The 13,013-nt window shown below is 39.9% G+C and overlaps 1 protein-coding gene across 1 annotated transcript; it reads left to right on the top strand.

Annotated features, from left to right (window-relative positions):
- Positions 1-2,276: 2,276 nt before the first annotated feature.
- On the top strand, positions 2,277-6,515 carry LOC124275051. Its single transcript, XM_046710525.1, has 3 exons — positions 2,277-2,849; positions 3,050-3,295; positions 4,293-6,515. The coding sequence occupies exons 1-3, from the start codon at positions 2,277-2,279 to the stop codon at positions 6,513-6,515; spliced, it is 3,042 nt and encodes a 1,013-aa protein (XP_046566481.1).
- The last annotated feature ends 6,498 nt before the right edge of the window (positions 6,516-13,013 follow it).

Genomic DNA, 13,013 nt, shown 5'->3' with positions numbered 1-13,013 from the left:
CTAGGAAGCCAATATCACACAAAATAGTGCTTGTGTTCATAACACTAGATGACGATATCACTTTGAAGGGATATCTCAAGAACATTCCCAGTTTCCTGAAAGAATTTCTCCAGTTCTGCTACAACCTCCCGTGCTTGTCAACATTGGGACACAATCAAAGATGGCGAATGATCAAATACAAGACCTGTTTAGGGCAACAGCCAAGATACAAAGTACGCATGTGCATGAGCAACAGATGAGCAGAATACCTCACAAACTGACTGCAGCCATCCGTGAACTAGAGAAACGTTACAGGGACAACTTGACACGGCAAATTCAACAGATGCAAATAATCCTCTGATCGCGTTGTGGGCATGAATATACAGTCGTTAGACACCAAGTTCCGGGAAATGAAACTTTACACTCATTTAGGGGACGCACACTTTTCCGGACCCAGGATATCCGGAAACCTCGCCTATTCGACGATTTCTACTTGAAGTGAAATACATACTACATAGAATGCTTCATTTATCAGAAAATTTAGTGAATTGTAATTGCCAAGGTTGCCAAATACACTGTGTCGTGACCCATATACGAGACATCGACTATGCTTGTTTTGCAATTCATCAATCTGCATCTAGCAACATTTTTTCTTTTATGAAAACAGTTCTTCGTATATCTCGACTTTTGTTCTTAACATATTGTATTAGTTTAATTGAAATATTCAATATTGTTTACATAAATGGTCACGTGAACATAATTACATTATGGCCATTCTTATTTCAAATATATACAGTAAATAATCCAACTAAAATAACATTTTCATTTCTGATATAATAATTGTTTCTTTTATATATTATTCCAACCATTCCATCAGCTTTCCGTGTGTAATATTATTTAGTATTTCTATAACCAATTCACCGGTAAACTGAACGAAAACATATGGGCAGTTTATAGCCATTTTCGTTTTTGTTTGCGAGATGACACGCGGTAATCTTAGTCCTTGTATATACAGAAATCCCAGGTAGGACAGGAAATGCAACTAAATCTGATATGACTAAAACTGATGTTTTGTGTCAAGTTGTACATTATTAAGGACCGAGGTCGTTGTCAGCCCGTCGTTCACCTGACTTCGCAGAAGGGACGCTACTCTGAGCATCAGATATTGGCACCATAAGCGTATATGGCCTAGAAAGCCATGAAGACTATTGTTTGGAATAATATTACATATTTTTTTAAGGCTAGGTTGCACCTGAATTATTCTGCTATGGTTAGTTTTATTTGTGTGTCAGTATAAAGAGCTTGTCATTTTTATCATGTACATTGGTATTATGAAATACCATGCAGACAGTCTTATTATGTTGTAACTGTTTTGGTTTTAGAGACTAATAGTGTATATTTAGTGTATTTGTTTGGTTTTCCCTGATGTAATCATAATATTTTGCAGAATTGTTTCTAGTCAGGAAATGTGCAGCAGTATTTTGCATTTTGTGTACTCGTTTGGAATAATATCTTTATTTGACCAGTAGTTAAGTTCTCTGACTGTAGATACATCGTAGTAGTGGCTTAAGTCGTTGACATTTGATACAATAGATGCTCCCTGGCTGTTAAAAGTTTACTGCGAGCGAGCGCATGAGTGACCCGCGATGGTCAAAAAGGAGTTTGTTGAGAGCAAATATAGATTGAATGTTGAAGTTTCAGAGACGGTCGAGATGCACTCTTCAGGTACAAATGTCACTCTTATAATATATCCATGTTGTGGCGGTGTATTATACTATTTTCAGAGTATTTTTGCAATTACAGGAATGTTCAATTATTTGGTCACGTGCAAAACTGTATCCTATTTTCGTGGTAATGGTGCGCTCTGATACATTGTGTTTTGTAACTATATAGCAGATTTCTGTTATAATGTCAGGATTTTAGAGTCAGTTTGTAGTTTTAGAATCAATATTAAGTCAACATGTTCAGTGTTAATTCATGGAATTTACTATCTGTAGTTTTGCTAGACTTTTTCAAAGTTTCGTGAAACTTGGGAGCAGTCATTGCATGACAGTGTCATGTATTGTGAACTTATTGCTGTAGTTTCATTATAATGGGATATTCACAAATGTTGTTTCATGATAATAAGTGCTAAATATAAGTTGCTACATTGTATCATTCTGTTATTTCAGAACCTGGAAGTAAACATCCTTGTTAGAGGAATATCTCGACCAGTGTTTTATGGTTCTGTCTATATGATTCCTGCCAATTTTCTGAAGAGTAAAGTACTGTGTTCAGCTTGGTAGGTAGAGAGAATCATGAGTTCACCATCACCTGATGATACTGGCACGGGTGATGATCTACATACCCAAGATATTGAAGGGAGAATCAAGTTGGTGAAGAATAAGAGAAAGAGTATCCGAGGAAAAATAACTAGAACTATCCACAGAGTGCAAGAAGCTATTGCTCAAGAGAATGTGAGTCGACGAAGACTGTTGAAAGAACTTGAGGAGTTACGTACAGACTATACTAAGGTCTGTGAGATACATGCAGAACTTTATACCTGTGTTGATGAAACTCAGGTTGCCAGGTTAGACCAGTGGGAGGCTGATGTAATAAATGACATCTACACCTTTGAGGAAGAGGCTGAAGATTACTTACTGTCACTTAGTGAAAATGGAGAGGAAGATCTATCACACAGTAAATCACAGAAACAGAAGACTACAAAGTCTAATCATGCTAATAAGTCTCATCATTCTACTCCATCGGGTTCAGGGAGCAATGCTGAACAGAATTCATCAGCTGATGGTCATTCTGGTGACACAGGGCAAATCAACAAAATCTTACAGACACATCCACAGATTCACCGGATCAGTCACAATCTAACACCAGTGAGAAAGATGATATCCCATCAAGTTTGCCCAGTGGCAAAAGCTCACATACTGGACAACAGTCATCGGCAGTTGAGAAGCCAGACCTTTTACAACAGAACCAGCCATTTGATACATGGATAGGAGGTCTAGTTGAGTTTACAGAGACAGAGTTGCCTTCAAATTTGAATAATATGTCTATTGCTGAGGCTCTATTTAAGTTGGAAGCCAGCAAAGACATTCCAACTGTTACCTTAGGGAAGTTTGATGGAAACCCTCTGGAGTATGTGAACTTTATTGAGAAGTTCAAAATTCATATTCATAATAAACCTCATCTGTCAGATGATAGGATGATGCAGCTGAGAATGCATGTATCAGGTGATGCAGAGAGGGCTATATCTGGACTTGGTTCAAGTGGAACAATGTGTGCCACAGCCGTGAAGATTCTACAAGATCAGTTTGGTCAGGCAAGCATTATTGCACGTGCACTTATTAACAAGCTGACAAAGGGGCCAAAGATTCCTGGAAATAATAGAGAAGCCTTGCGTGACTTTTCACTGGACCTAATTAACTGCATTGCAACCCTCCAACGCATAAATTACTATGCAGATGTGAATGCCAATGATAATCTACGGAAGATTGTGACCCGGCTGCCATCACACCTCATAGAGAAGTGGAAATTTATTGCTACAGATCTTAGAGAGAAGGGTGAAGTACCTTCAGTGACTCATATTAGTGCCTTGTGAGAAAAAGGGTCAAAGTTGAGTTTGATCCTGATTTTGGTGACATTGAAAAGGGCAAGACAGATTGGAAAGCAAATTTTCCAAACCCTAGGGATAGGAAAAGGGGTGTATATTCACAGCAGCAAATAAAGAGAACACCAAAGTGTTACATGTGTGAAGAGGAACACCGAGTTTCTGAGTGTCCCACACTTGTTGATTCATCTGTATCAGAACGTGTGCAGAAGGTCAAGGATCTCAGACTATGTTTCAGTTGTCTGGTGAGAGGACACTTAGCTAGAGAGTGCAAGTCAAGGAAACAGTGTGCTACAAATGGCTGCAAAAGGACTCACCATAAACTGCTCCACATGGATCCACCAATAGCAAGCTCAGTCACGACACCTCTGGATTGTGATAGCATATTGCCAGTAGTGAGAGTACTGTTCAAAGCTCAGAATGGCAGAACACGGGAAGGGAATGTCTTAGTGGATGGTGGTGCAGGGACCACAGTCATAAGAAAGGATTTTGCAAAGGCTCTTGGACTCCAAGGCAAACAAGAGAGACTTCATTTGTCATTAGTAGGATGTGAAAGGTTGGAAAATATCAATAGCCGACGAGTAAAGTTTTGGGGTTCAATCTAGAGAGCGGGGAAGAATCCCAGATAGATGCCTATGAGATTGACAAGACAGTCTTGAGTATGGAGCCCTTGGATAGGCCATGATTACATTCATTTCCTCACTTGCAGGATATTGACTTCCCACACAAAGCTGGACCGATTGACCTGATATTGGGAGTACACTACAGTCACCTGCATGCGGAAGAAGAGGTACGCCAAGGACTGCCATTTGAACCAATTGGGAAGCGGACGAAACTAGGATGGTATGCGATGGGACCAGACAAAACACAACGTCTATCATCCATCTGTTCAGTTAACTTTGTTGACAAAGTTAATCTTGAGAAGTTTTATGACTTTGAGACCCTTGGGATTCAGGCTCCCAATTGTGACTGCCCAACTGAAGTTATGTCAGGCGAAGATCGTAAGGCACTTGAATTGATGCAATCATCTTGTGTCAAGCAGGGAGATAGATATGAGATTGGTCTTCCATGGGAAAGGGATCCATCATCATTGCCAAACAACTACTTTCTTGCCGAGAAGCGCCTCTGTTCTCTGGAACGCAGTCTCCAGAAAGACGACGCAAAGGCGAAGATGTACAATGACGCCATTCATGAATATGAACAGAATGCCTGGGCTGAGAAAGTTGATATGAGTAAATCACATTGTGATCAGGGACCAGTGTATTATCTTCCTCATCACGGAGTCTACCGGCCTGATAAACCAAGCACACCCCTTCGTGTGGTGCTTGACCCAGCGTGTCAGTACCAAGGTGTGTCACTGAACTCCTACTTGTACAAAGGTCCAGGGTTGATAGGAAAGCTACTTGGCGTTCTTCTTAGGTTTCGTGAAGAACCTGTAGCCATAGTTGGAGACATTTCCAAGATGTATTTACAGATAAAACTCAAAGATAGTGATACACATGTTCATAGATTCCTCTGGAGAGACATAGAAACAGCCACATGCCCTACTGTTTACAGACTTCTCCGAGTCACATTTGGTGACAAACCATCACCTGACATGGCGAGTTATGTTGTCCTCCTTATGGCAGATCAACATAAGGAAGATTATCCTGATGCATCAAATGTGTTGAAAAGAGACAGATACATGGATGACTTAATACATTCTTGTGAAACTTCTGATGAAGCTTTAAAGAGAATGCATGATCTTGACAGAATCCTAGCCACAGGACAGTTCCAGATAAAGGAATGGTATTGTTCACTGGAGGAGGTTCGCAAACAGCTTGCACTGGAGAAGCGCGGAAAGCTGAATGAAACAGATATTAGTCTTGATGGTGAGGAGGTCAAAACCTTAGGTTTAGGATGGAATCCTGTGATGGATACTATGAGCTTTGTTGTCAGAGATGTGAGCACAGAGAAGTATACCAAGAGGATAGTGCTGTCAAAGATGTCAATGTTATATGACCCCCTAGGTCTGGCAGCAGCAGTCACTATAAAAGCCAAGATGGCAATGCAAGATGTCTGGAGACACAAGTCCTTGGACTGGGATGACCCCCTACCTGACGAGATGTGTGAACTATGGCAAGGATTATTTGCAGAGATGAAAAGGCTTGAACATGTTGAATTTGTAAGATGCCTGAAGCCATGTGACTCTGTCGGTTCTTCCGAGCTACATGTGTTTGGTGATGCAAGTATGGGAGCCTATGGAGCGGCAGCATACCTACTGTGGCCAACTGTGAGAGGTACAGAAGTACAATTGGTGTTTGCCAAGGCAAGAGTGGCTCCACTGCATCAAACAACCATACCAAGGTGGGAACTTATGGCTGCCTTAGTTGCCACAAGGCTTGCCAAGACAATCTGTATTGAATTTAAAGAGAAGCCATCAGATGTAACATTGTGGACTGACTCTCGGATTGTACTCCACTGGATACACTCTGATTCAATATCATTCAAGGCCTTTGTAGGTGTTCGTATTGCGGAGATTCAATCTGTTTGGGATGCAAGTCACTGGAAGTATGTACCAACAGCCTTGAACCCAGCTGATGACTTGAGTCGTGGCATATCTGTCGAGGAGATAAATGGAAGATGGGTTCATGGTCCATCTTTCCTGAAACTGCCAACTGAGCAATGGCCTATACAACCAACAGATGAAGTAGTTGTTAAAGACAGTTCAGAGATGAGGAAATCTAAACTTGTTGCTTCATGTATCCCAGTGTTACCAGTCATTGAAGCAGAGAATGTGTCAAGCTGGCAGCATCTTTTTGAGGGTTACAGCCCTTACTGTCTTCGATTCATCCAAAGACTTCGAGACAAAGTAAGAAAGAGTAACAGCAGACTGAGTTTGAAATATCTCTGCAGTGTCATGAAGCATCTGCAGCTGAATTGTTCTGGGTGAAATATGTACAAGCAGGGATGCTTGACTGGGAAACGGATTTCATTGACCTTGTTCCATTTGTTGCGAATGGTGTCATCCGAGTGGGAGGCAGATTGCGGCATTCCCTTTGCAGTATGATCAGATCCATCCTATATTGTTACCTGCAGGTCACCACATTTGCAGACTGATAATGCAGGATGTACATGTGAAAATGGGTCATGCAGGACCAGAGAGACATTATGCGAATGTCGGAGAACATACTGGATTGTTCGAGGAAGGAGTCTTGCAAAGGCTGTAGTGAGAAATTGTGTTATTTGTCGAAAGCTTCGACAACCTGGTCATACAACCTTGATGTCAGACCTCCCCCAGAAAGACTGATGCCATTTTCCCTCCATTCACTGTAACGGGTGTTGATCTGTTTGGACCGTTTTGTTGAAATATGGAAGGAACAAGACAACAAAGGCTTGGGGCTCAATATTTGCATGTGCAAATGTGAGAACAATTCACTTAGAAATTGTTGATGGACTGTCAACACAAGCATTTCTCCAAGTTCTTCGGCGCTTTGCTGCAAATCATGGATGGCCACAGAAAATTATCTCTGATAATGGTACCTCATTTGTAGGGGCAGAGAGAGACTCAGGGCATTGGTTGAGGAAGGGAAAAAAGCAAATCCAGGATTTTGCAGTGCTTCATAGAGTCAAGTGGCAGTTTATAACTCCTTTAAGCCCACATCAAGGAGGACTGTATGAGAGTTTAATTAAACAAGTAAAGCAAGCCTTGAAAGTTGCCATTGGACATCAGGTACTTACCTGGAATGAAATGTCAACAGCATTTGCTGAAGTTAAATGTTTGATCAACAGCAGACCACTGGGTTATTCAAGGTGTGACCCAAATGACCTTCAACCTCTCACCCCAAATCATTTTCTTCTTGGAAGAGCTTCAGCTGAGGTCCCTCAGGGTCCATTTCAGGAAACTAGGAACCTTCATAAGAGATTTGAATATGTTCAAATGCTTGTTCAGCAAGTGTGGAAGCGTTCCTGAGAGAATACCTACCGACATTAATGAGGAGAAGTAAGTGGCAAGTAAAAGGCCGACAGTTACAAGAAGGAGACATTGTGTTACTTGTTGACTATGGTGCACCCAGAGGTAAATGGGACCTTGCTCCTATTACTGATGTGTATCCGGGTAAGGATGGAATCATCAGAAATGTCAAAGTTCGCACCAAGAATGGGGTATACAAGCGTTCTGTGCAGAGATGTTATCTTATCTTGGAAGCATAAGACCAGTTTGTTATCATGCTCATTTTGTTGCCCCCCGAGGATTGTTTGGAATAATATTACATGTTGTTTTAAGGCTAGGTTGCACCTGAATTATTCTGCTATGGTTAGTTTTATTTGTGTGTCAGTATAAAGAGCTTGTCATTTTATCATGTACATTGGTATTATGAAATACCATGCAGACAGTCTTATTATGTTGTAACTGTTTTGGTTTTAGAGACTAATAGTGTATATTTAGTGTGGTCATGACTACAATTTGTTTGGTTTTCCCTGATGTAATCATAATATTTTGCAGAATTGTTTCTAGTCAGGAAATGTGCAGCAGTATTTTGCATTTTGTGTACTCGTTTGGAATAATATCTTTATTTGACCAGTAGTTAAGTTCTCTGACTGTAGATACATCGTAGTAGTGGCTTAAGTCGTTGACATTTGATACAATAGATGCTCCCTGGCTGTTAAAAGTTTACTGCGAGCGAGCGCATGAGTGACCCGCGATGGTCAAAAAGGAGTTTGTTGAGAGCAAATATAGATTGAATGTTGAAGTTTCAGAGACGGTCGAGATGCACTCTTCAGGTACAAATGTCACTCTTATAATATATCCATGTTTTGTGGCTTTGTATTATACTATTTTCAGAGTATTTTTAAATTACAGGAATGTTCAATTATTTGGTAACGTGCAAAACTGTATCCTATTTTCGTGGTAATGGTGCGATCTGATACATTGTGTTTTGTAACTATATAGCAGATTTCTGTTATAATGTCAGGATTTTAGAGTCAGTTTGTAGTTTTAGAATCAATATTAAGTCAACATGTTCAGTGTTAATTCATAGAATTTACTATCTGTAGTTTTGCTAGACTTTTTCAAAGTTTCGTGAAACTTGGGAGCAGTCATTGCATGACAGTGTCATGTATTGTGAACTTATTGCTGTAGTTTCATTATAATGGGATATTCACAAATGTTGTTTCATGATAATAAGTGCTAAATATAAGTTGCTACATTGTATCATTCTGTTATTTCAGAACCTGGAAGTAAACATCCTTGTTAGAGGAATATCTCGACCAGTGTTTTATGGTTCTGTCTATATGATTCCTACCAACTATCTTATTGAGGTTTGGGAAAGGGGCGAGTGGTGACGATTGCAACGACCAGTGTTAAATGTTTCTATTTTGTTCACTTTGTCACATCAGTATTATTGTGCCTCGACGATGCAATAATCTGGAGTTTATGACCGCTTCATGATACGACTCATACGATCAATATTGAAGTTCACCCGTTTTTTACAATCGTGCATGGCTGAATAAATGAAACGATAAAGTCACTTATGTCGAACGATTAATAGTTCACTATATATTAGCCTTGTTTCTGTTACGTTTAATGAGATTAACACGCTTGTATTGAGCTTCCATGAAAAATGATATTGTTGAAAGAGGTATATTTGGGCACAACCATTCGTCACCATTCGCCCTTTCCGTAAACTCCAGGAATACTCGTGCCCTCTTGATGCTGTGTTGTGTGCGAAAATATGACAAACCAATCAGAACGCGATGATGATTGCATGTACTTTGATATAAGTAATCTCAAGTACTTAAATCGTTTTTGGCATTGTATGATTGTTTAAAAATCTATCAAAAATTATGTATTGTCATGTTTAAAGTACACAGGATATACCTAACAGAAATTGTCTTGCCTCATGTGGTTACTTTTATTTATAAGGATAATGCTGTGGACGGTGAGGTATACAAAAACACGCACGTGCGTTTGTTTACATAACGGCTTTCTAATTGTGTGTATTTCTTGACGATCTTGCGGGTATGTTTTGAAGATTTTACGTGCGCTTTTCAAACATTTTTTTAGAAAATAATAATTATAATTCACTTCAAGTTTCAAAGCAATAATATTACATCTGTTAATAACAAATCAACTTTAATCTTTATCATTGGGCTCTAACGTCCATGGTCCCCAGTACGATGATCTACCTTCAGTTGGTGGCGATCTATAGCCAGTGTTTTCATACTGTATTGTCAAAAAAATGCTATTTGTTTTAGCTTAACATGCTAGTTTTTATTTACCTGTGATTGTTTAGGTGTTTTATTGTACTTTGGCGACATGTTTTATCATATACACATATTCTTTATCAATGTCAAAATTGTTTCTTCACGATATGGATGAAACTCTGCCGATGTGACATTAAATCTTAATTCCCTCACTCTTGTTTAACGTAGTTCTGATGTTCATGTGCCAGTATGAAGTCCTTCCAGAGGGGCACGCGTCGATATTCGGCTTGTGCCGGAATAATACGAGTTGGTCACGGTTTGGGCACAACTAAGGTTTTGGCTGAAGGCTGATATATGTACACGTCGAGTTTCACCCACAGAGTTCATTCTACTTAAATAAAGAAATATGCATTGATACCATATCTGTGATGCTTTAAAGAGTGGGATGTTTCTGGATTGGGAATAAATTGTCACTACAGTTATACTTGGACCACAGAACAAGGAAGAGAAAAAGGAATCAGCCATGTATTGTCTAGCATTAATGTAGTAAAGTTGCTTTAACTGACACCAGGTAATGGAAAATCTCGTGAGCGGTTGTACGTGTACAAAGAAGACAATGATCACCATCGTTTCATCAGCAAAATACCGTGAAGATCCGGGTTAGAATTGATCTTCAGCAAGATCCGGGTTAGAATTGATCTTCAGCAACAATGTTGATTAGTTTCAAGACGTGTAAAAGGTGACCCAGTCATCTCAGGAACTACAAGTTCCTGTACAGAGTTGTTTCCCTTAGGTTTGTATGTTTGATGTTTGATATTCAAACTATGTGTCTCTAGTCTGTAAACAGACGATCTAGTGATCGACACCCGTGAATGTCCGGGTTAGAATGAACCTTCAGTAACCTATGCTGGTCGTAAGAGGCGACTAACGGGGTCGGGTGGTCAGACTCGCTGACTTGGTTAACACATGTCATCGGTTCCCAATTGCGCAGATCGGTGCTCATGCTGTTGATCACTGGATTGTCTGGTCCAGACTCGATTATTTACAGACCACCCCCATATCGCTGGAATAGTGCTGAGTGCGGCGTAAAACTAAACTCACTCACTCACTCCAGTGATCGACATCATGAGCATCGATCTAAAAATAATTGGAAACGATGACGTGTCAAGAAAGACGATGACCAATCAATCTCATGACACGTATGAGTGGCTAAAGACCAATTCTAACCCGGATCTTCAAGGGTGTTATGATCAGGCGTGCGAAAACTATTATCGTTGGTTCGAGTCCCGGTTGTCCTGACCCCTGGGTTTCACTGTAAAGACCTGCATTATCTGCTATCTCCTCCCACGTCAAGCTGACACGGCGTAATACAACTGGACAAATATTTTAAAAGGTTTTAAAAGATAAAAGACAGGCAGACATGAGTCTGATAAACAGTCGTTTTGGCGGTCCTCATACGTCATTATTATTTGTATTACTAATACAAACACTGACCTCAAATGAGCATTGTATTTCAATATCAGCATACAGCGACGTACAAATTAACATGGGGAACGGCGATTAAGTTTTATTCGTAGCTATTATGGCAGCTATTAATCACTGAAAACAGACCAAATATGTGGAGTGGAGAGACTGGCACACATATACGGTACACTGGTAGTATACACAAAGGGTTATTTTCCTGTGACAAATATTAGATTTGTGCTCACATTGATCATAACTGTAATAATGTAAACTTTTGAACTTACGTTGTCAGTTCACTTAAGATAGTGTGTAATGCGTGGGGCTCTGGGTTCCGATCTACAAAGCGTTCGTAGCGTTAATTATTAATTATTTCATTCAAGCCAACCACCTACTGCAGTACAATGGAAATAAACATACTGTGCATTCAGTTTCTCTTTGGAGCCGATGGCGACCAGTTGTATGGTTAAGGAAGGATAACAATGTATGGATGTTCAACTTCTTTAATACAGCGACTTTTCTGTTCTAACGCCGTTATCAAGCAAGTGATGATCAGAATAAGGATGGAAAGGCATATGTACAAGTGTTAAGCATCAACTCATCAACATTCAGTCTCAATCCATTGTCTATACTACAGGCTTCACGGATTATAATCTGATCTTAAACATAGTGTAGTTAACTCAGCTTCTCCACGCTATTGTAGCCCTAGTTCCCACTGTAACATGACTCCCTCACTCTATGTACGACGTATATATTGTTGTCCTTCGTTAGTGCTGCAGCTTCTTAAAGCCTTTGTTCTCTGGCTGGAAGCAGCTTCCCTTGAAAACAAATCCGTCTGGAATCTCTTCTCCTCAACAGTTCACACAACCAATTCAACAATCGGCCAAATCCAAAACAAAGCTAGGGGAATTCTGCAATATCAACAAGAACAGGCCATCAAACACATTTCTGTAAATATGTTTACTGTATTTTAGTGAGTATTAATTGATCATATGAAGAATGTTGGTATTATTTGATGCCCTGTCTGATGTCCCTGTATTTATGACATTAGGATGAAAACAGCTCATACAGAATTAGTATGATGTTTTTGATTACGATAATATTCTTACAGTAAGGAATGGCACCTAATACTAAAACTACGAAACCGGGAAGAATGTGCATACACATATACGCACACCGCTGTATGAAATCAGGATGAACGTGCATACACGTATACACACACCTCTGTATGAAACCAATATGAATGTGCATGCACGTATGACACACGCTCCTGTATGAAACCAATATGAATGTGGATGCACATGACACACACTCCTGTATGAAACCAGGATGAATGTGAATGCACGTATACACACACCGCTGTATGAAACCAGGAAGAATGTGCATGAGTGTACGTTCACCGCTGTATGAAATCAAATATGAATGTGCATGCAAGTATATACACACCGCTGTATGAAACCAATATAAATGTGCATGCACGTATACACACACTACTGTATGAAACCAATATGAATGTGCATGCACGTATACACACACACTACTATGTACGAAACCATTATGAATGTGCATTCACGTATACACACACCTGCATGAAACCAATATGAATGTGCATGCACGTATATACACACACTCCTGTATGAAACCAGGATGAATGTGCATGCATTCACATATATGAAACCACAGACTCCTGTATGAAACCACAATGAATGTGCATGCACATATACACACACTCCTGTATGAACCAGGATGAATGTGCATGCACGTATACACAAACTTCTGTATGAAA

This window comes from Haliotis rubra, unplaced genomic scaffold (assembly GCF_003918875.1).
Source record: "Haliotis rubra isolate DU_JTF1 unplaced genomic scaffold, ASM391887v1 Scf1979, whole genome shotgun sequence".
Classification (NCBI taxonomy): domain Eukaryota; kingdom Metazoa; phylum Mollusca; class Gastropoda; order Lepetellida; family Haliotidae; genus Haliotis; species Haliotis rubra.
Note: the sequence above shows the minus strand (reverse complement) of the source record. Positions and strands in the feature narration are given on the sequence as shown.